This window comes from Oncorhynchus gorbuscha, linkage group LG21, assembly GCF_021184085.1.
Source record: "Oncorhynchus gorbuscha isolate QuinsamMale2020 ecotype Even-year linkage group LG21, OgorEven_v1.0, whole genome shotgun sequence".
Lineage (NCBI taxonomy): Eukaryota > Metazoa > Chordata > Actinopteri > Salmoniformes > Salmonidae > Oncorhynchus > Oncorhynchus gorbuscha.
In genome coordinates this window covers 58,048,396-58,070,044 of record NC_060193.1, presented here as the reverse complement: position 1 = coordinate 58,070,044, position 21,649 = coordinate 58,048,396, and the positions used below count along the sequence as shown (strand labels likewise).

At 46.8% G+C, this 21,649-nt stretch overlaps 1 protein-coding gene across 1 annotated transcript; it reads left to right on the top strand.

Annotated features, from left to right (window-relative positions):
• The first annotated feature begins 15,855 nt into the window (after positions 1 to 15,855).
• LOC124008056 (C-X-C chemokine receptor type 1-like) lies at positions 15,856 to 19,882 on the top strand. Its single transcript, XM_046318960.1, has 2 exons — positions 15,856 to 15,862; positions 18,361 to 19,882. Exons 1-2 carry the CDS (start codon positions 15,856 to 15,858, stop codon positions 19,428 to 19,430), a joined length of 1,077 nt encoding a protein of 358 aa, XP_046174916.1. The 3' UTR covers positions 19,431 to 19,882.
• Positions 19,883 to 21,649: the final 1,767 nt, after the last annotated feature.

Genomic DNA, 21,649 nt, shown 5'->3' with positions numbered 1-21,649 from the left:
TCCAGTGTTTAATTGCTAAATTGTAATTATTTCGCCACTATGCCCTATTTATTGCCTTACCTCCCTAATCTTATTACATTTGCACACACTGTATATAGATTTTTCTATTGTGTTACTGACTGTACGTTTGTTTATTCCATGTGTAACTCTGTGTTGTTTGTGTCACACTGCTTAGCTTTATCTTGGCCAGGTTGCAGTTGTAAGTGAGAACTTGTTCTACCTGGTGAAATAAAGGTGAAACAAACAGTTCCATTAAATGATGCTTCCCATCAGATCATAACTATAAATATGTTCCTGCCAGATACTGCTGTGACACCTTGTTGTCCTCTCTCTATGTGCACATCACTGCAGACGACCCACAATCCGGAAATGCCTTGTCCAGATATTTGGAAGAATTGGAAGACTGGTTTCAAGAATTGGAAGACTGGTTTCAGAATACAGTCATCCAAACAACCTTATAGTTCATTCCCTCATAAATATCTTACTGTCAAGTCATATACTTGCTATCATTTTAAGTAAGCATATAAAACAGCAGTCCCGTTTCAATCAACTCACAACTAACTCAGTCCACTATAACTCAATCCACATCTGCATTGCTTGCTGTTTGGGGTTTTAGGTTTGATTGATTGATAATATAGACTGAGTGTAATGGTTACATTTAATGAGGAGACACAAAGTTTTATTTCAAGTAATTAATTACATGACATTATTTCCTACCTTACAGAACAGTATTGAAATTTGTTTCTTGGGTGTGAGCTATGGATCCAATAATTTTCCTTCCCCATCTATCTCCCCTCATCTCCCCTCCCTCAAGTCCTCTCTGTTGGGCAGACCAGAGGAATCTCAATTCAAGTAGGGACAAGCCTACCGCTCGAGAAGGTGAGAAGGAATGAGGCCCAAGAAAGTGAAAAACAGTAAACACAAGTCTATCTTCACTTACCAATCAATCAATGAAATGTACTTATAAAGCCCTTTTTAGCCGATGTCACAAAGGGCTATAGAGAAACTCAGCCTAAACCCCAAACAGCGATCAATGCAGATGTAGAAGAACAGTGACTAGGAAAAACTCAGTAGAAAGGCAGGAACCTAGGAAGAAACCTAAAGAGGAACCAGGCTCTGAGGGATCACCAGTCCTCTTCTGGCTGTGCCGGGTGGAGATTATAACAGGACATGGCCAAGATGTTCAAAGATGTACATAGATGACCAGCAGGGTCAAATAATAATAATAATAATCACAGTGGTTGTAGAGGGTGCAACAGGTCACCACCTCAGAAGTAAATGTCAGTTGGCTTTTCATAGCTGAGCATTCAGAGTTTGAAACAGCAGGTGCTGTAGAGATATATATATATATATATATATATATATATATATATATAGAGAGAGAGAGAGAGAGAGAGAGAGAGAGAGAGAGAGAGAGAGAGAGTTAGAAAACAGCAGGTCTGGGACAAGGTAGCACGTCCAGTGAACAGGTCAGTGTTCCATTGCCGCAGGCAGAAAAGTTGAAACTGGAGCAGCAGCACGACCAGGTGGACTGGGGACAGTAAGGAGTTATCAGGCCAGGTAGTCCTGATGCATGGTCCTAGGGCTAGGGTCCTCTGGGAGGGAGGGAGCGGGAGAGATAGAGAATTATAGGGAGCATACTTAAATTCACACAGGACACTAGATAAGACAAGAGAATTACACCAGATATAACAGACTGACCCTAGCCGCCGACACATAAACTATTGCAGCATAGATACAGTGCCTTGCGAAAGTATTCGGCTCCCTTGAACTTTGCGACCTTTTGCCACATTTCAGGCTTCAAACATAAAGATATAAAACTGTATTTTTTTTGTGAAGTATCAACAACAAGTGGGACACAATCATGAAGTGGAACGACAGTTATTGGATATTTCAAACTTTTTTAACAAATCAAAAACTGAAAAATTGGGCGTGCAAAATTATTCAGTCCCTTTACTTTCAGTGCAGCAAACTCTCTCCAGAAGTTCAGTGAGGATCTCTGAATGATCCAATGTTGACCTAAATGACTAATGATGATAAATACAATCCACCTGTGTGTAATCAAGATAGTCTCAGAGGTCCGTTAAAAGCGCAGAGAGCATCATGAAGAACAAGGAACACACCAGGCAGGTCCGAGATACTGTTGTGAAGAAGTTTAAAGCCGGATATGGATACAAAAATTTCCCAAGCTTTAAACATCCCAAGGAGCACTGTGCAAGCGATAATATTGAAATGGAAGGAGTATCAGACCCCTGCAAATCTACCAAGACCTGGCCATCCCTCTAAACTTTCAGCTCATACAAGGAGAAGACTGATCAGAGATGCAGCCAAGAGGCCCATGATCACTCTGGATGAACTGCAGAGATCGACAGCTGAGGTGGGAGACTCTGTCCATAGGACAACAATCAGTCGTATTTTGCACAAATCTGGCCTTTATGGAAGAGTGGCAAGAAGAAAGCCATTTCTTAAAGATATCCATAAAAAGTGTTGTTTAAAGTTTGCCACAAGCCACCTGGGAGACCAGGTGCTCTGGTCAGATGAAACCAAAATTGAACTTTTTGGCAAACAATGCAAAACGTTATGTTTGGCGTAAAAGCAACACAGCTCATCACCCTGAACACACCATCCCCACTGTCAAACATGGTGGTGGCAGCATCATGGTTTGGGCCTGCTTTTCTTCAGCAGGGACAGGGAAGATGGTTAAAATTGATGGGAAGATGGATGGAGCCAAATACAGGACCATTCTGGAAGAAAACCTGATGGAGTCTGCAAAAGACCTGAGACTGGGACAGAGATTTGTCTTCCAACAAGACAATGATCCAAAACATAAAGCAAAATATACAATGGAATGGTTCAAAAATAAACATATCCATGTGTTAGAATGGCCAAGTCAAAGTCCAGACCTGAATCCAATCGAGAATCTGTGGAAAGAACTGAAAACTGCTGTTCACAAATGCTCTCTATCCAACCTCACTGAGCTCGAGCTGTTTTGCAAGGAGGAATGGGAAAACATTTCAGTCTCTCAATGTGCAAAACTGATAGAGACAGAACCCATACCCCATCCCTGTCTGCTCGTCGCCAGTGTGTTATCCATTGGATCCACCTCGGCTGCTTGCTCCTCCACCCAGAACCCATACCCCATCCCTGTCTGCTCGTCGCCAGTGTGTTGTTATCCATTGGAACCACCTCCCCCGCTGCCCGCTCCTCCACCCAGAACCCATACCCCATCCCTGTCTGCTCGTCGCCAGTGTGTTGTTATCCATTGGATCTGCCTATCCACTCCCATCAATCCACCTCCGCTGCCCGCTCCTCCACCCGGAACCCATACCCCATCCCTGTCTGCTCGTCGCCAGTGTGTTATCCATTGGATCCACCTCGGCTGCCCACTCCTCCACCCAGAACCCATACCCCATCCCTCTGCTCGTCGCCAGTGTGTTGTTATCCATTGGAACCACCTCCTCCGCTGCCCGCTCCTCCACCCAGAACCCATACCCCATCCCTGTCTGCTCGTCGCCAGTGTGTTGTTATCCATTGGATCCACCTCCGCTGCCCGCTCCTCCACCCAGAACCCATACCCCATCCCTGTCTGCTCGTCGCCAGTGTGTTGTTATCCATTGGATCTGCCTATCCACTCCCATCAATCCACCTCCGCTGCCCGCTCCTCCACCCGGAACTATCTACCTCCACGTTCTCATTGATTAATAAATACTCACCTTGTCCTGGTCTGCTTCTGGGTCCAATTCTGGTAAACCCTGACACCTGCAATTCTACCTATTTTTCTATGGGGTGGACAGAAATGTTTTAATGCTAATTTCCTGAAATTATACACATTTTGCAATGACTTATGCCATGTTAATGATACCTCAAAATCAATTGGAGCCCCCTGGAGGTCAGGGCCCCCGGGCCATGATTACTACAATTTTATATTATACTTACTTACCAATCAAAATATTTTTAGCTGTCATGGCTAATTTAGTGACTGTCATAACATGAGAAAAATTGCTGATGCACAACCAAATTTCCAACACTTTGTGTATTCTACTATTCTAACTCAACAGTAAGTTGAGACTGAGTTCCATATAAAAAATAAGTACATATTTAGGGGGGTTGGGCCCCCTAATGGCCTGGGGGGCCCGACCCCCACTTATCGCTTATGCTTTAGATAAACTAATAGCAATTAAACAATATGCAGAAATTCACTATCTCGGTGGACATCAAACACTCTTTTACTCCTTGAGGAGCATAGTTCATCTGCAAATGTCCTCCTGCTAGCTTGTTATTGTTCAATTTAGCAGGAAGACATTTGTGATTTCCATCAAAATAGTTAATTTCTTGCAAATTGTTGAATTGCTATTTGTTTATATAAATTAGAGCAGTGGTTCCCAACCAGGGGTACTAGGTTCCCTGGGGGTACTTGGCCAATCCACAGGGGGTACCTGAGAAGACTCATGACACCATAGGCCTGCTGATAAAATACACATGAGCGGGTACTTCAGACATTGCAACATGATTGTTTAGCAAAGGGGGGTGGGGCCTTGCCAGGAGTGACAACTACCAATTACTAGTTCTGGTCATGCAATAATTCCAGAATGGGAGGTGGGTTAGTGTAATCAATCACCTGCTATTTGAGCTTCCTGTAGCCCATAATTCAACTTATATTTCAGCAATCCATCTGTGCAAGCATCTGTGCAATCCACAAGGGCACGAAATCCCAAAACACACAGCACAGGTCCTCACACGCACCAACGGACATTGTAACAATAATCGACAGCCCAATGGAAACCAAAGGGTACACTTATACAGATACTAATCAGAGGGATCCGTGACAGAGTGCATCATAAGAAAAGTTACATTTGTCAATTAATTGTCAATTAATTGAATACCTGAATTTCTACCAAAATGCCTCAACTCAATTCATTACTTGTCTGTGCCAGTACAAAGTTTTATGTGCTATAATTCAGTTAATATCTGATGGATTTAAAACATTTTGGAAAAAGTTTGGAGTATCTTCATCCATTGTCCAACAGTTAAATTGATCAGAATTGTATTTTTTACTTTGTAACAATTTTGATGACCGTTGCTACACACATTGATGGAAAACGTATAGCATGTAGGGATTCTGAGTTCATTGCTTGAGAACAAAATATTTCCACATTCTAAGAAGCTTAACACTTGACGGGCCTGAAAAGCATAATGTTGTAAGGCATCTTACCTCACTTCCTTCCCTGTACAAAGAGCTTGCAACACTGACCAAAGACCCCAGTGTCTTCTGCAATATGACAGTAATTGACATGCATGCAATTTGAGCATATCATGTAAGTGACACCGTGGACAGGACCTAGACATGGTGTATTGTAGGTCACAGGGATGTTAATGACAGACATGTAGACCCTCTCATCCCACGGCAGCTCTACCCAAGATTACCATTGTTCTCTTTTCTATCTTTTTTAAATTCCACCTTAATTTAACCAGCTAGGCTAGTTGAGAAGAAGTTCTCATTTACAACTGTGACCTGGCCAAGATAAAGCAAAGCAGTTCGACACACAACAACACACTTCGAATAAACAAACATACAGTCAATAATACAGTAGAAACAGTCTATATACAGTGTGTGAAAATGAGGCAGGATAAGGGAGGCAAGGCAATAAATAGGCCATGGTGGCGAAGTAATTATAATTTAGCAATTAATCACTGGAATGGTAGATGTGCAGACGATGAATGTGCAAGTAGAGATACTGGGGTGCAAAGGATAAATAAATAAATAAATACAGTATGTGGATGAGGTAGTTGGATGGGCAATTTACAGATGGGCTATGTACAGATGCAGTGATCTATGAGCTGCTCTGACAGCTGGTGCTTAAAGCTAGTGAGGGAGATATGAGTCTCCAGCTTCAGTGATTTTGTGGTTCGTCCCAGTCTTTGGCAGCAGAGAACTGGAAGGAAAGGCGGCTGCCTTGGCTTTGGGGGTGACCAGTGAGATATAGCTGCTGGAGCGCGTGCTACGGGTGGGTGCTGCTATGGTGACAAGTGAGCTGAGATAAGGCGGGGCCTAGCAGAGACTTGTAGATGACCTGGAGCCTGTGGGTTTGGCGAGGGCCAGCCAACGAGAGCATACAGGTCACAGTGGTGGGTAGTATATGGGGCTTTGGTGACAACATGGATGGCACTGTGATAGACTGCATCCAATTTGTTGAGTAGAGTGTTGTAAATGACATCGCCGAAGTCAAGGATCGGTAGGATAGTCAGTTTTATGAGGGTATGTATGGCAGCATGAGTGAAGGAGGCTCTGTTGCAAAATAGGAAGCTGATTCTAGATTTAATTTTGGATTGGAGATGCTTAATGTGAATCTGGAAGAAGAGATTACAGTCTAAGCAGACACCTAGGTATTTGTAGGTGTCCACATATTCTAAGTCAGAACCGTCCAGAGTAGTGATGCTGGACGGGCGAGCAGGTGGGGGCAGCGATCGGTTGAAAAGCATGCATTTAGTTTTGCTTGCATTTAAGAGCAGTTGGAGGCCGCAGAAGGAGTGTTGTATGGCATTGAAGCTCATCTGGAGGTTTGTTAACACAGTGTCTAAAGAAGGGCCAGAAGTATACAGAATGCTGTCATCTGCATAGAGGTGGATCAGAGACCCTAACCCCCATAGAGACTGCCAGAGGTCAGGACAACAGGCCCTCCGATTTAACACACTGAACTCTATCAGATAAATAGTTGGTGAACCAGGCGAGGCAATCATTTGAGAAACCAAGGCTGTTGAGTCTGCTGATAAGAATGTGATGATTGACAGAGTCGAAAGCCTTGGCCAGGTCAATGAATACGGCTGCACAGTATTGCCTTTTAGCGATGGCGGTTATGATATCGTTTAGGACCTTGAGTGTGGCTGAGGTGCACCCATGACCAGCTCAGAAACCAGATTGCATAGCGGAGAAGGTACGGTGGGATTCGAAATGGTCGGTAATCTGTTTGTTAACTTGGCTTTCAAAGACCTTAGAAAGGCAGGGTAGGATAGATATAGGTCTGTAGCAGTTTGGCTCTAGAGTGTCTCCCCCTCTGAAGAGGGGGATGACCGCGGTAGCTTTCCAATCTTTAGGAATCTCAGACTATATAGAAGAGGCTAGTAATAGGGGTTGCAACAATTTCGGCAAATCATTTTAGAAAGAGAGTGTCCAGATTGTCTAGCTCGGCTGATTTGTAGGGGTCCAGATTTTGCAACTCTTTCAGAACATCTGCTATCTCGTTTTGGGTGAAAGAGAAATGGGGGAGGCTTGGACGAGTTGCTGTGGGGAGTGCAGGGCTGTTGATCAGGGTAGGGGTAGCCAGGTGGAAAGCATGGCCAGCCGTAGAAAAATGCTTATTGAAATTCTCAATTATAGTGGATTTATTGGTGGTGACAGTGTCCATGGACTTTACAGTGTCCCAGAACTGCCTGTGTATATTGGTTCCTAACTTCCCTGAAAAGTTGCATATCACTGGGGCTATTCGATGCTAATGCAGAACACCACAGGATGTTTTTGTGCTGGTCAAGGGCAGTCAGGTCTGGAGAGAACCAAGGGCTATATCTGTTCCTGGTTCTATTTTTTTGAATGGTGCATGCTTATTTAAGATGGTGAGGAAGGCACTTTTAAAGAATAACCAGGCATCCTTTACTGACGGGATGAGGTCAATATCCTGGCCAGGTCGATTAGAAAGGAATGCTTGCTGAAGTGTTTTAGGGAGCGTTTGACAGTGATGAGGGATGGTCATTTGACTGCAGACTCATTACGGATGCAGGCACTGAGGCAGCGATAGCTGAGATCTTTGTTGAAAACAGCAGAGGTGTATTTAGAGGGCAAGTTGGTTAGGATGATATCTATGGGGGTGCCAGTGTTTACGGATTTGGGGTTGTACCTGGTGGGTTCATTGATCATTTGTGTGAGATTGAGGGCATCAAGCTTAGATTGTAGGATTGCTGGGGTGTTAAGCATGTCCCAGTTTAGGTCACCTAGCAGCACGAGCTCTTAAGATATATGGGGGCAATCAAAACACATATGGTGTCCAGGGCACAGTTGGGGGCAGAAGGTGATCCATAGCAAGCGGCAACGGTGAGAGACTTGTTTCTGGAAAGGTGGATTTTTAAAAGTGAATGCTCAAATTGTTTGGGTACAGACCTGGATAATAAGACTGAACTCTGCAGGCTATTTCTGCAGTACATAGCAACATCGCCCCCTTTGGCAGTTCTATCTTGGCAGAAAAGGTTATAGTTAGGGATGGACATTTCTGTTTTTTGGTGGTCTTCCTAAGCCAGGATTCAGACACGGCTAGGACTTCCGGGTTGGCAGAGTGTGCTAAAGCAGTGAATAAAACAAACTTCAGGGGAGGCTTCTAATGTTAACATGCATGAAACCAAGGATTTAACGGTTACAGAAGTCAACAAATGAGACCACCTGGGGAATGAGAGTGGAGCTAGGCACTGCATGGCCTGGATTAACCGCTACATCACCAGAGGAGGAGTAAGATAAGGGTACGGCTAAAGGCTATAAGAACTGGTCGTCTAGTATATTCAGAACAGAGAGTAAAAGGAGCAGGTTTCTGGGCGAGATAGAATAGATTCAAGGCATAATGTGCAGACAAAGCTATGGTAGGATGTGAGTACATTGGTGCTAAAGCTAGGCATTGAGTAATGATGAGAGAGATATTGTCTCTAGAGACGTTTAAACCAGGTGATGTCACTGCATATGTGGGAGGTGGAACTAAATGGTTGGTTAAGGCATATTGAGCAGGGCTTGAGGCTCTACAGTGAAATAAGACAATAATCACTAACCAGGACAGAAATGGACAAGGGATATTAATATTAGGGAGAGGCATGCGTAGCCGAGAGACATGACGATTCAGACTGCTAGCAGGCCGGGGCTAGCAAGCTAGCAGAAGAGCCTTAGAGGGACGTCGCGACAGAGGAAAGTCTGTTTTAGCCTCCGTGTGACGTTGATAGATCAGTCGTGATGGATTAGTAGGGTTCCGAGTAGCAGAGAGGACCTAGGCCAATTAGCAAAATAGCTATAGTGGCCCAAGAAATTGACCGATGGATCTATTCAGCTAACAGTCCAATATGCTCTAGACAGCTAGCGGGCCGCGGCTAGCAGGCTAGCAGATGGGTATTCAGGGGACTTCGCGGCATAGGGACCAGTTGAGTACCCCCTCGAGCAGGTTACGTCGGTAGTACAGTCATGGAGGATCGGCGGGGTTCCGTGTCCCGTACCGGCAGTAGAAGGGGTCCGGGTATTGTAGCCCAGGAGTGGCTGATGGGCCTCTTCAGATAGCCGGGAGAATGGGCCTAGCATGGGCTAGCTCCAGGCTAATTGGTGCTTGCTTTGGGACAGACGTTAGCCAGGAGTAGTCACTCGGATTGCAGCTAGCTAGCTGCGATGATCCAGGTGAAAAGATTCAGCGCTTGCGGTAGGAATCTGGGGATATGGAGAGAAAATAGGTCCGGTATGCTCTGGTTTGAGTCGAGTTGTACATACTGGCGAGAGCTTTCCGAGCTAAAGGTTAGCTGATGACCGCTAGAAGTGGTTAGCTGACTACTAGCTAGTAGCTAGTGAGCTGGCTAGTTTCTGTTGGGGGATCCCGGTTCTGAGGTAAATAAAAATACTACAGAGAAAACAGATTCACACCACATTGGGTGAGGAGGGTTGCAGGAGAGTATGTTGAAGTTGAGGTTTAGAAAAATAGAAAAAAGATATGCGAAGAAAAAGGTATAAAAAGATATATACATATGGTACACGACAAGACAAAGGACAAAGACGTCTGACTGCTACGCCATCTTGGATGTCTTCTTGACAAGTTAAGAATAGATATCACTTACTGACAAACTCAATGTTTTGTTTATTTGTGATCGTCTGTGTGTTTGTGTGTGTGAATGCCCACATTTATTGCTTCTTTGTGGTTGGGGGGAGTTTTCTCTGAACAGGTGGTAGTTCGCAGCCAATGGTACTTGTTTAGGCAGTAGTTGAAATGTTCTCCGTTGAATATTTTGTTTGGTTACGTCATGTATCAAGGAAAGACCCAAGTGCAGACTGTGTGAAGTAACAATGTTTAATGTAACAACAGGGGCAGGCGAACGACAGGTCAAGGCAGGCAGGGGTCGATAATCATTATTAGTAAGAGCAAAGGTACAGGACAGCAGGCAGGCTCAGGGACAGGCAGAGTTCAGTAATACAGGGAGGGGCAAAGGTAGACAAGCACAAGGACAGCTGAAACAGATCAGGGCGTGACATGTTAGGTCAAGCTGACTAGCTATGGATCATAGCCGGGGTTGCTGACCTTATTGATCCTTTTTATTCTCTATGTTTGGTTAGGTCAGGGTGTGACTCGGATGGGAAAGTCTATGTTTTCTATTTCTTTGTTTTTGGCCGTGTGTGGTTCCCAATCAGAGGGAGTAGTCTATCGTTGACTCTGATTGGGGATCACTTATAAGTTGTCATTTTCCTTTTGGGTTTTGTGTTTTCTGTTTAGTGTCTGTACCTGACAGAACTGTGCACTTTTGTTTTCGCGTTTGTTATTTTTGTTTGAGTGTTTTTGTATAAAGTATCATGAACACTTTCCACACTGCGCTTTGGTCCACTCCTTTCGACGAGAGCCGTTACAGAAGATCCCACCACCAAAGGATCAAGTAGTGTGGCAAGGAGGAGCAGGGTTCCTGGGTCCGGGAGAAAAGGGAGTGGAGGACATCCTGGACCTGGGAGGAGGTAATGGCAGGGGACAAGACCCTGCCATGGAAGCAGGCGGAGGCAGCGAGTGAGGAACGGCGACGATACGAGGAGTTAAGCAATTGATGGAAGCCCGAGAGGCAGCTCAAAACATTTTTGGGGGGGGAGGGGGCACATGGGGAGATTGGTGGAGTCAGGGTTTAGACCTGAGCAAACTCCCTGTGCTTACCGTGAGGAGCGTGTGACCGGTCAGGCACCTTGTAGGCACCGTGTTATGTGATGATGCGCAGGGTGTCTCCAGTGAGCATTCACAGCCCTGTGCGCTCTGTTCCAGCTGCCCGCAGTTGCCGTGCTAGAGTGGGCATTTAGCAGGGCTCCTGGTCTCCGGTGCGTCTCTTCAGTCCAGGATATCCTGCGCCAGCTCTACACACGGTATCCCCAGTTCGCCAGCACAACCCAGTGCGTCCTGTGCCAGCTGTCCACACTCAATGAGCTAAAGTGGGTATCCAGCCAGGACGCATTGTGGCAGCTCCACGTACCAGACTTCCAGAACGACTCCTCAGTCTGGTGAGACCTGTTCCGGCTCCACATACGAAGCCTCCAGTGATGATCCATGGCCCGAAGCCTCCAGTGATGATCCATGGCCCGAAGCCTCCAGTGATGATCCATGGCCCGAAGCCTCCAGTGATGATCCATGGCCCGAAGCCTCCAGTGATGATCCGCGGTCCGGAGCATCCAGTGCTTTGGTCCACTCCTTTCGACGAGAGCTGTTACACTCATTTAACACCTGATTTACTTAACAAAAGGCACACCTCAATAGGTGGTCCAGGCATGTCACATGTCATGAGGATGGCATAACATGTTCTCATCAGACCAACTCCTTGAATGCCCTACAGCTTGACGTTTGCAGTTTTGCCTATAAAACACTATATTGCTCAAAGCATATTTTTGTACCCTTCAGTGTGTGTATTTGACTGTAATTATTCTTGGGATATTGCTTTAAAAACAGTAAAAGTTCAAAATCACTAGAGGATATCTTTAAGTGAAGATGTCTCAACCAAAACAACGGCATCAGAAGTTATTTATTACATTTTTTATTTCACCTTTATTTAACCAGGTAGGCTAGTTGAGAACAAGTTCTCATTTGCAACTGCGATCTGGCCAAGATAAAGCATAGCAGTGTGAGCAGACAACAGAGTTACACATGGAGTAAACAATTAACAAGTCAATAACACAATAGGAAGAAGAAAAAAAGGTGAGTCTATATACATTGTGTGCAAAAGGCATGAGGAGGTAGGCGAATAATTACAATTTTGCAGATTAACACTGGAGTGATAAATGATCAGATGGTCATGTACAGGTAGAGATATTGGTGTGCAAAAGAGCAGAAAAGTAAATAAATAAAAACAGTATGGGGATGAGGTAGGTAAAAATGGGTGGGCTATTTCCCGATAGACTATGTACAGCTACGGCGATCGGTTAGCTGCTCAGATAGCAGATGTTTGAAGTTGGTGAGGGAGATAAAAGTCTCCAACTTCAGCGATTTTTGCAATTTGTTCCAGTCACAGGCAGCAGAGAACTGGAACGAAAGGCGGCCAAATGAGGTGTTTGCTTTAGGGATGATCAGTGAGATACACCTGCTGGAGCGCGTGCTACGGATGGATGTTGCCATCGTGACCAGTGAACTGAGATAAGGCGGAGCTTTACCTAGCATGGACTTGTAGATGACCTGGAGCCAGTGGGTCTGGCGACGAATATGTAGCGAGAGCCAGCCGACTAGAGCGTACAAGTCGCAGTGGTGGGTGGTATAAGGTGCTTTAGTGACAAAACGGATGGCACTGTGATAAACTGCATCCAATTTGCTGAGTAGAGTGTTGGAAGCAATTTTGTAGATGACATCGCCGAAGTCAAGGATCGGTAGGATAGTCAGTTTTACTAGGGTAAGTTTGGCGGCGTGAGTGAAGGAGGCTTTGTTGCGGAATAGAAAGCCGACTCTTGATTTGATTTTCGATTGGAGATGTTTGATATGAGTCTGGAAGGAGAGTTTACAGTCTAGCCAGACACCTAGGTACTTATAGATGTCCACATATTCAAGGTTGGAACCATCCAGGGTGGTGATGCTGGTCAGGCGTGCGGGTGCAGGCAGCGAACGGTTGAAAAGCATGCATTTGGTTTTACTAGCGTTTAAGAGCAGTTGGAGGCCATGGAAGGAGTGTTGTATGGCATTGAAGCTCGTTTGCAGGTTAGATAGCACAGTGTCCAAGGACGGGCCGGAAGTATATAGAATGGTGTCGTCTGTGTAGAGGTGGATCAGGGAATCGCCCGCAGCAAGAGCAACATCATTGATGTATACAGAGAAAAGAGTCGGCCCGAGGATTGAACCCTGTGGCACCCCCATAGAGACTTCCAGAGGACCGGACAGCATGCCCTCCGATTTGACACACTGAACTCTGTCTGCAAAGTAATTGGTGAACCAGGCAAGGCAGTCATCCGAAAAATCGAGGCTACTGAGTCTGCCGATAAGAATATGGTGATTGACCGAGTCGAAAGCCTTGGCAAGGTCGATGAAGACGGCTGCACAGTACTGTCTTTTATCGATGGCGGTTATGATATCGTTTAGTACCTTGAGCGTGGCTGAGGTGCACCCGTGACCGGCTCGGAAACCAGATTGCACAGCGGAGAAGGTACGGTGGGATTCGAGATGGTCAGTGACCTGTTTGTTGACTTGGCTTTCGAAGACCTTAGATAGGCAGGGCAGGATGGATATAGGTCTGTAACAGTTTGGGTCCAGGGTGTCTCCCCCTTTGAAGAGGGGGATGACTGCGGCAGCTTTCCAGTCCTTGGGGATCTCAGACGATATGAAAGAGAGGTTGAACAGGCTGGTAATAGGGATTGTGACAATGGTGGTGGATAGTTTCAAAAAGAGAGGGTCCAGATTGTCAAGCCCAGCTGATTTGTACGGGTCCAGGTTTTGCAGCTCTTTCAGAACATCTGCTATCTGGATTTGGGTAAAGGAGAACCTGGAGAGGCTTGGGCGAGTAGCTGCGGCTGCGGGGGGGGGGGGAGGGGGGGGGGGAGCTGTTGGCCGAGGTTGGAGTAGCCAGGCGGAAGGCATGGCCAGCCGTTGAGAAATGCTTGTTGAAGTTTTCGATAATCATGGATTTATCGGTGGTGACCGTGCTACCTAGCCTCAGTGCAGTGGGCAGCTGTGAGGAGGTGCTCTTGTTCTCCATGGACTTCACAGTGTCCCAGAACTTTTTGGAGTTGGAGCTACAGGATGCAAACTTCTGCCTGAAGAAGCTGGCCTTAGCTTTCCTGACTGACTGTGTGTATTGGTTCTTGACTTCCCTGAACAGTTGCATATCGCGGGGACTGTTCATTGCTATTGCAGTCCACCACAGGATGTTTTTGTGCTGGTCGAGGGCAGACAGGTCTGGTGTGATCCAAGGGCTATATCTGTTCTTAGTTCTGCATTTTTTGAACGGAGCATGCTTATCTAAAATGGTGAGGAAGTTACTTTTAAAGAATGACCAGGCATCCTCAAATGACGGGATGAGGTCAATGTCCTTCCAGGATACCCGGGCCAGGTCGATTAGAAAGGCCTGCTCACAGAAGTGTTTTAGGGAGCGTTTGACAGTGATGAGGGGTGGTCGTTTGACTGCGGCTCCGTAGCGGATACAGACAATGAGGCAGTGATCGCTGAGATCCTGGTTGAAGACAGCTGAGGTGTATTTGGAGGGCCAGTTGGTCAGGATGACGTCTGTGAGGGTGCCCTTGTTTTACAGATTTAGGGTTGTACCTGGTGGGTTCCTTGATGATTTGTGTGAGATTGAGGGCATCTAGCTTAGATTGTAGGACTGCCGGGGTGTTAAGCATATCCCAGTTTAGGTCACCTAACAGAACAAACTCTGAAGCTAGATGAGGGGCAATCAATTCACAAATGGTGTCCAGGGCACAGCTGGGTGCTGAGGGGGGTCGGTAGCAGGTGGCAACAGTGAGAGACTTATTTCTGGAGAGAGTCATTTTCAAGATTAGTAGTTCGAACTGTTTGGGGATGGACCTGGAAAGTATGACATTACTTTGCAGGCTATCTCTGCAGTAGACTGCAACTCCTCCCCCTTTGGCAGTTCTATCTTGACGGAAGATGTTATAGTTGGGTATGGAAATCTCAGAATTTTTGGTGGCCTTCCTGCGCCAGGATTCAGACACGGCAAGGACATCAGGGTTAGCAGAGTGTGCTAAAGCAGTGAGTAAAACAAACTTAGGGAGGAGGCTTCTGATGTTGACATGCATGAAACCAAGGCTTTTTCGATCACAGAAGTCAACAAATGAGGGTGCCTGGGGACATGCAGGGCCTGGGTTTACCTCCACATCACCCGCGGAACAGAGGAGGAGTAATATGAGGGTGCGGCTAAAGGCTATCAAAACTGGTCGCCTAGAGCGTTGGGGACAGAGAATGAAAGGAGCAGATTTCTGGGCATGGTAGAATATATTCAGGGCATAATGCGCAGACAGGGGTATGGTGGGGTGCGGGTACAGTGGAGGTAAGCCCAGGCACTGGGTGATGATGAGAGAGGTTGTATCTCTGGACATGCTGGTTGTAATGGGTGAGGTCACCGCATGTGTGGGAGGTGGGACAAAGGAGGTATCAGGGGTATGAAGAGTGGAACTAGGGGCTCCATTGTAAACTAAAACAATGATAACTAACCTAAACAACAGTATACAAGGCATATTGACATTTGAGAGAGACATACAGTAATCACAGGTGTTGAATTGGGAGAGCTAGCTAAAACAGTAGCTAAAACAGTAGGTGAGACAACAACAGCTAATCAGCTAGCACAACAGGCTAGTCTTTCTCTGTCTGTCTCGATCTTGCCATAATATATATAGTAATGTCCTCTCAGATTCACCAACAGCTGACAGAAAAAGAAACTGTCTAAAAAGTTCCAAACTATTGTCAAACTCTTTTTGATAATTCAATGAAAAAGTGGAGTGTATGACTTTCATTTCTAATCATTGAGGAGGCAGAATTTGAGGCTGACAAATGACGCACATGCAGTGACACAATATTGGTCACTAAACAGGATATCTTGACACTTCCATCCACGCTGTGATGTCTTTAAAACAGTGGCAATTCCCTCTTCATTATAATAGAGCTGGTTGCAAAAATGACAGGTGAGAACCTATACAGTTTGTAGAATACTCATGAAATTCGGATGGAGGGATGGATTTAGGTGGATGGATGGATGGATGGGTTTGGGTGGGTGGATGAATGGGTTTGGTTGGATGGATGGGTTTGGGTGGATGGATGAGACTGGGTGGATGGATGGGTTTGGGTGGATGGATGGATGAGTTTGGATGGATTGTTCGATGGATGAGTTTGGGTGGATGAGTTTGGGTGGATTGATGGATGGGTGTGGGTGGATGGATGGATGAAGGAATGTGTTTGGATGGATGGTTTGGGTGGATGGATGAGTTTGGGTGGATTGATGGATGAGTTTGGGCGAATGGATGAGTTCGGGTTGATGGTTAGATGGGTGTGGGTGGATGGATGGGTGAGTTTAGGTGGATGACTGGATGAAGGGATGGGTTTGGGTGGATGGATGGGTTTGGATGGATAAAGGGCTGGGTTTGGATGAATGGATGGGCTTGAGTGGATGGATGGATGAATGAATGGGTGGATGGGTTTGAGTGGATTTATGGGTTTGGGTGGATATATGGATGGCTGGATGAATGGGTTTGAGTGGATGGATGGGTGGATGTGTTTGCATGGATGGACGGGTTTCGGTGGATGGGTGGATAGGTTTGGTAGATGGCTGGATGGGTTTGGATGGGTGGATAGATGGGTTTGGGTGGGTAGATGGATGGGTTTGCGTGGGTGGATGGATGAATGGATGACGGGATGGGTTTGGGTGGATAGATGGATGGGTTTCGGTGGATGGGTGGGTTTGGATGATGGATGGATTTTGGTGGATGGATTGATGGATAGATGGATGGGTGAGTGGATGGATGGGTTTGAGTGGGTGGATGGATAGGTTTGGGTGGATGGATGGGTTTGAGGGTGCGTGGGCAGATGGATGGGTTTTGGTGGATGGATAGATGGATGGGCTTGAGTGGATGGGTGGGTGGATGGGTTTGGGTGGATGGATGGATGAGTTTGAATGGATTGATGGATGTGTGTGGGTAGATGGATGGATAAGTGTGGGTGGATGAATGGATGAAGGAACGGGTTTGGATGGATGGATGGTTTGGGTGGATTGATGGATTGTTTGGGCGAATGGATGAGTTTGGGTTGATGGTTGGATGGGTGTGGGTGGATAGATGGAAGAGTTTGGGTGGATGAATGGATGAAGGGATGGGTTTGGATGGATGGATGGGTTTGAGTGGATTGATGGATGAGTTTGGGTGGATGAATGGATGGGTTTGGATGGATGAGTGATGGGTTTGGGTGGAATGGATGGGTTTGGGTGGATGGATTGATGAGTTTGAGTGGGTGGATGGATGGATGGGTTTGGATGGATTGATGGATGAGTTTGGGCGAATGGATGAGTTTGGGTTGATGGTTGGATGAGTTTGGGTGGATGAATTGATGAAGGGATGGGTTTGGATGGATGGATGGGTTTGAGTGGATTGATGGATGAGTTTGGGTGGATGAATGGATGGGTTTGGATGGATGAGTGATGGGTTTGGGTGGAATGGATGGGTTTGGGTGGATGGATTGATGAGTTTGAGTGGGTGGATGGATGGGATGGATTGATGGGAGTTTTGGATGAGTTTGTTGATGGTTGGATGAGTTTGGGTGGATGAAATGGATGGGTTTGGATGGATGAGGATTGATGGATGAGTTTGGGTTGAATGGATGGGTTTGGATGGATGAGGGATGGGTTTGGGTGGAATGGATGGGTTTGGGTGGATGGATGGGTTTGGATGAATGAAGGGATGGGTTTGGGTGGATGGATGGGCTTGAGTGGGTGGATGGATGGATGGGTTTGAGTGGGTGGATGGATGGGTTTGGGTGAATGGGTGGATGGATGGGTTTGGGTGGGTGGGTGGATAGATAGATGGATGGGTGGGTTTGGGTGGGTGGATGGATGGGTTTGGGGGTGGTTGATGGATGGATGGATGGGTGGGTTTGGGTGGATGAATGGGTTTGGGTGGGTGGATGGATGGATGATGGATGGGTTTGGGTGGGTGGACGGACAGAAGGGTTTGGGTGGGTGGATGGATAGATGGATGGGTGCGTTTGGGTGGGTGGATGGATGGGTTTGGGTGGGTGGTTGGTTGGATGGATGGATGGGTTTGGGTGGGTGGTTGGTTGGATGGATGGATGGGTTTGGGTGGGTGGTTGGTTGGATGGATGGATGGGTTTGGGTGGGTGGATGGATAGATAGATGGATGGGTGGGTGGGTGGATGGATGGGTTTGGGTGGGTGGACGGATGGACGGAAGGGTTTGGGTGGGTGGATGGATAGATAGATGGATGGGTGGGCGGGTGGGTGGATAGATGGATGGATGGGTTTGGGTGGGTGGATGGAGGATGTGATGGATAGATCTGTAGAAAGACATGTACATCTGTTGACTGTATAGGAAGCGTTAGATAGAATAACAGTATAATACTAAGTGATCATATCATAAAAAGATCCCCATTGACTACTGTTTTCCCATCTCCAACAGAGCTAGAACAATCATATGTCCTGGACTATGATTACAATTCAGCCAACGACTCCTATTACTTCAACATCACCTCCTTTGACCTGGACTTTAACACATTCTCCTGTGCTGCTCAGCCCCTTTCTCCCGGTGCCGTCATATTCCTGTGTGTCCTTCACATCGCCATCTTCCTATTGGCTGTTCCTGGTAACCTACTTGTGGGGCTCGTGATTGGCTTCAGTCAACAGTCCCTGACCCCATCCGACGTCTTCCTGTTTCACCTGACTGTAGCCGACGGGCTGCTGGCTCTGACCCTGCCCTTCTGGGCTGCTGCCACGCTCCACGGATGGATCTTTGGTGACTTCCTGTGTAAGTTCCTCAGCCTGGTTATGGAGGCTAGCTTCTACACCAGCATCCTGTTCCTGGTGTGTATCAGTGTCGACCGCTACCTGGTGATCGTCCGCCCAGCCAAGGCCCGTCAGGGGCGCCGAAGGGCCTGCAGATGGTACGCCTGCACCTTCATCTGGGCTCTGGGGGGCGCCCTCTCTCTCCCTGCCCTCTTCAACGACGCCTTCACGCCCCAGAGCGGTGGTCCGACGAGGTGTGCTGAGCACTTCGACCTCAGCAGCGCCACCCACTGGCGGCTCGCTACTCGCGGCCTACGCCACATCCTAGGGTTCCTGCTCCCACTAGTCATCATGGTGGCATGCTACAGCATCACCGTGGCCCGGTTGCTGCAGACGAGCGGCTTCCAGAAGCACAGGGCCATGCGGGTCATCATTGCCGTGGTGTTCACCTTCCTCCTGTGCTGGACGCCGTTACACATGACGGTGATGGCCGACACCCTGATGAGGGCCAAGCTGGTGCACTTCGACTGTGCTGTGAGGAACAGGGTGGACCTGGCCCTCCAGGTCACCCACAGCCTGGCCCTGGTCCACAGCTTTGTTAACCCAGTGCTGTATGCCTTCGTGGGGGAGAAGTTCAGGGGGAACCTGGGTGCCCTGGTCAGGAAGTCACGGGGACCAGAGAGGGGGTCGTCGTCTCGATTTAGCAGGTCCACATCCCAGACCTCAGAAGGGAATGGACTGTTATGATTGATCTGACAGGTTGTCTCCACATTACTTTCAATCAGGGTTGGGGTCAATTCCATTTCAATTCAGGAAGCACCCTAAATTTCCAATTCCAATGCTTTTCAATGAGGACATTTTTAAAATTCAAATTGGAGTTTGGTTCACTTTCTGAACTGACTGGAATTGAAATGGAATGAACTCCAACCCTGTTTTCAATAACGTAATTTGTAAGTCGCTCTGGATAAGAGCGTCTGCTAAATGACTTAAATGTAAATGTAAATGTATAAGATTGTCCCTTTGTAACATATTGTCGTCTAACATTCCTTGCCTGACATTGAATATGTGCTGGCACTATCAGGCTGCAGACTCAGATCCTGTATGTATGTGTTCTTTAATGTCCCTCCATAAACTAATGCCCCTGGTGTCTGTACATGTATATAATGCCCCTGGTGTCTGTACATGTATATAATGCCCCTGGTGTCTGTACATGTATATAATGCCCCTGGTGTCTGTACATGTATATAATGCCCTCTGTTGTCTGTTGTATGACACAATAAACTCAACTGTGATGTGACCAACTAGTTCCAAATCTTTCAGGTCTCAGGCAAAAAAGTTACCTTCCAGTGGCTGGCAGATGTATTTTAGGTCTCAGGCAAGCTATCTCACCATACATAGTTCAAAAGGCTATAATTGGCTCCCTTCTAGTGTTTGGTATTAAGAAGGCCCTACAGCCGGTTTATTACCCATGTGTTCTATCTGTTATTACCAAATGACTATTACCCCCATTCACCAGCAGAGGGCAGTCATTACATGGGTCTGAATGGGATACCAGCTCTGACTGCTCCATAGGCCTCCTGATTAGCTAGCTGGTGAGGACAGCCAAAATGAGGTCACTACTATTTAAAAGCTGCCCAGAGTATGTCACAGTTATGATATTGGTCTTCTGTTTGGATGATGTGTATAGGGAGTGGAGAGAGAGAGAGAGAGAGAGAGAGAGAGAGAGAGAGAGAGAGAGAGAGAGAGAGAGAGAGAGAGAGAGAGAGAGAGAGAGAGAAGGAATCATTACTCTACTGTTGATACAGTCCCAACATGTTTTGCATATCATCAACCAAATCTTCAAGATACATATCTTTAGTCCAATATATTGAAAACTTGACTGCTGACAGGAAAACATGTTGGGACTGTATCAACAGTGGACTAATGACAAAAAAAGACAGCCAAGGAACTCTGTCACCCCTGTCCTCACTCCCTGTATCTCTCTCTACCTCACCCTTACCCACTCTGTCTCTCCTTTATCGCTTTCTACCTCACCCTTACACACTCTCTCCTGTATCTCTTTATCACTAAATCATCCCTCCTTCTATTTGTCTCTCTTTCTCCTCATCCCTCTTCACATTTTCTCCTGTCTCTTCCTGTCTCTCCTTCTCTTTCTCCTCATCCCTCTTCACATGACCTCCTCTCTCTTCCTGTCTCTCCTTCTCTTTCTCCTCATCCCTCTTCACATGACCTCCTCTCTCTTCCTGTCTCTCCTTCTCTTTCTCCTCATCCCTCCTTTTATTTGTCTCTCTTCCTCCTCATCCCTCTTCACATGACCTCCTCTCTCTTCCTGTCTCTCCTCTTTCTCCTCATCCCTCCTTTTATTTGTCTCTCTTCCTCCTCATCCCTCTTCACATTACCTCCTCTCTCTTCCTGTCTCTCCTTCTCTTTCTCCTCATCCCTCTTCACATAACCTCCTTTCTCTTCCTGTCTCTCCTTCTCTTTCTCCTCATCCCTCTTCACATGACCTCCTCTCTCTTCCTGTCTCTCCTTCTCTTTCTCCCCATCCCTCTTCACATGCCCTCCTCTCTCTTCCCGTCTCTCCTTCTCTTTCTCCTCATCCCTCTTCACATGCCCTCCTCTCTCTTCCTCTCTCCTCTTTCTCCCCATCCCTCTTCACATGCCCTCCTCTCTCTTCCTGTCTGTCCTTCTCTTTCTCCCCATCCCTCTTCACATAACCTCCTCTCTCTTCCTGTCTGTCCTTCTCTTTCTCCCCATCCCTCTTCACATAACCTCCTCTCTCTTCCTGTCTCTCCTTCTCTTTCTCCCCATCCCTCTTTACATAACCTCCTCTCTCTTCCTGTCTCTCCTTCTCTTTCTCCCCATCCCTCTTTACATAACCTCCTCTCTCTTCCTGTCTCTCCTTCTCTTTCTCCCCATCCCTCTTCACATAACCTCCTCTCTCTTCCTGTCTCTCCTTCTCTTTC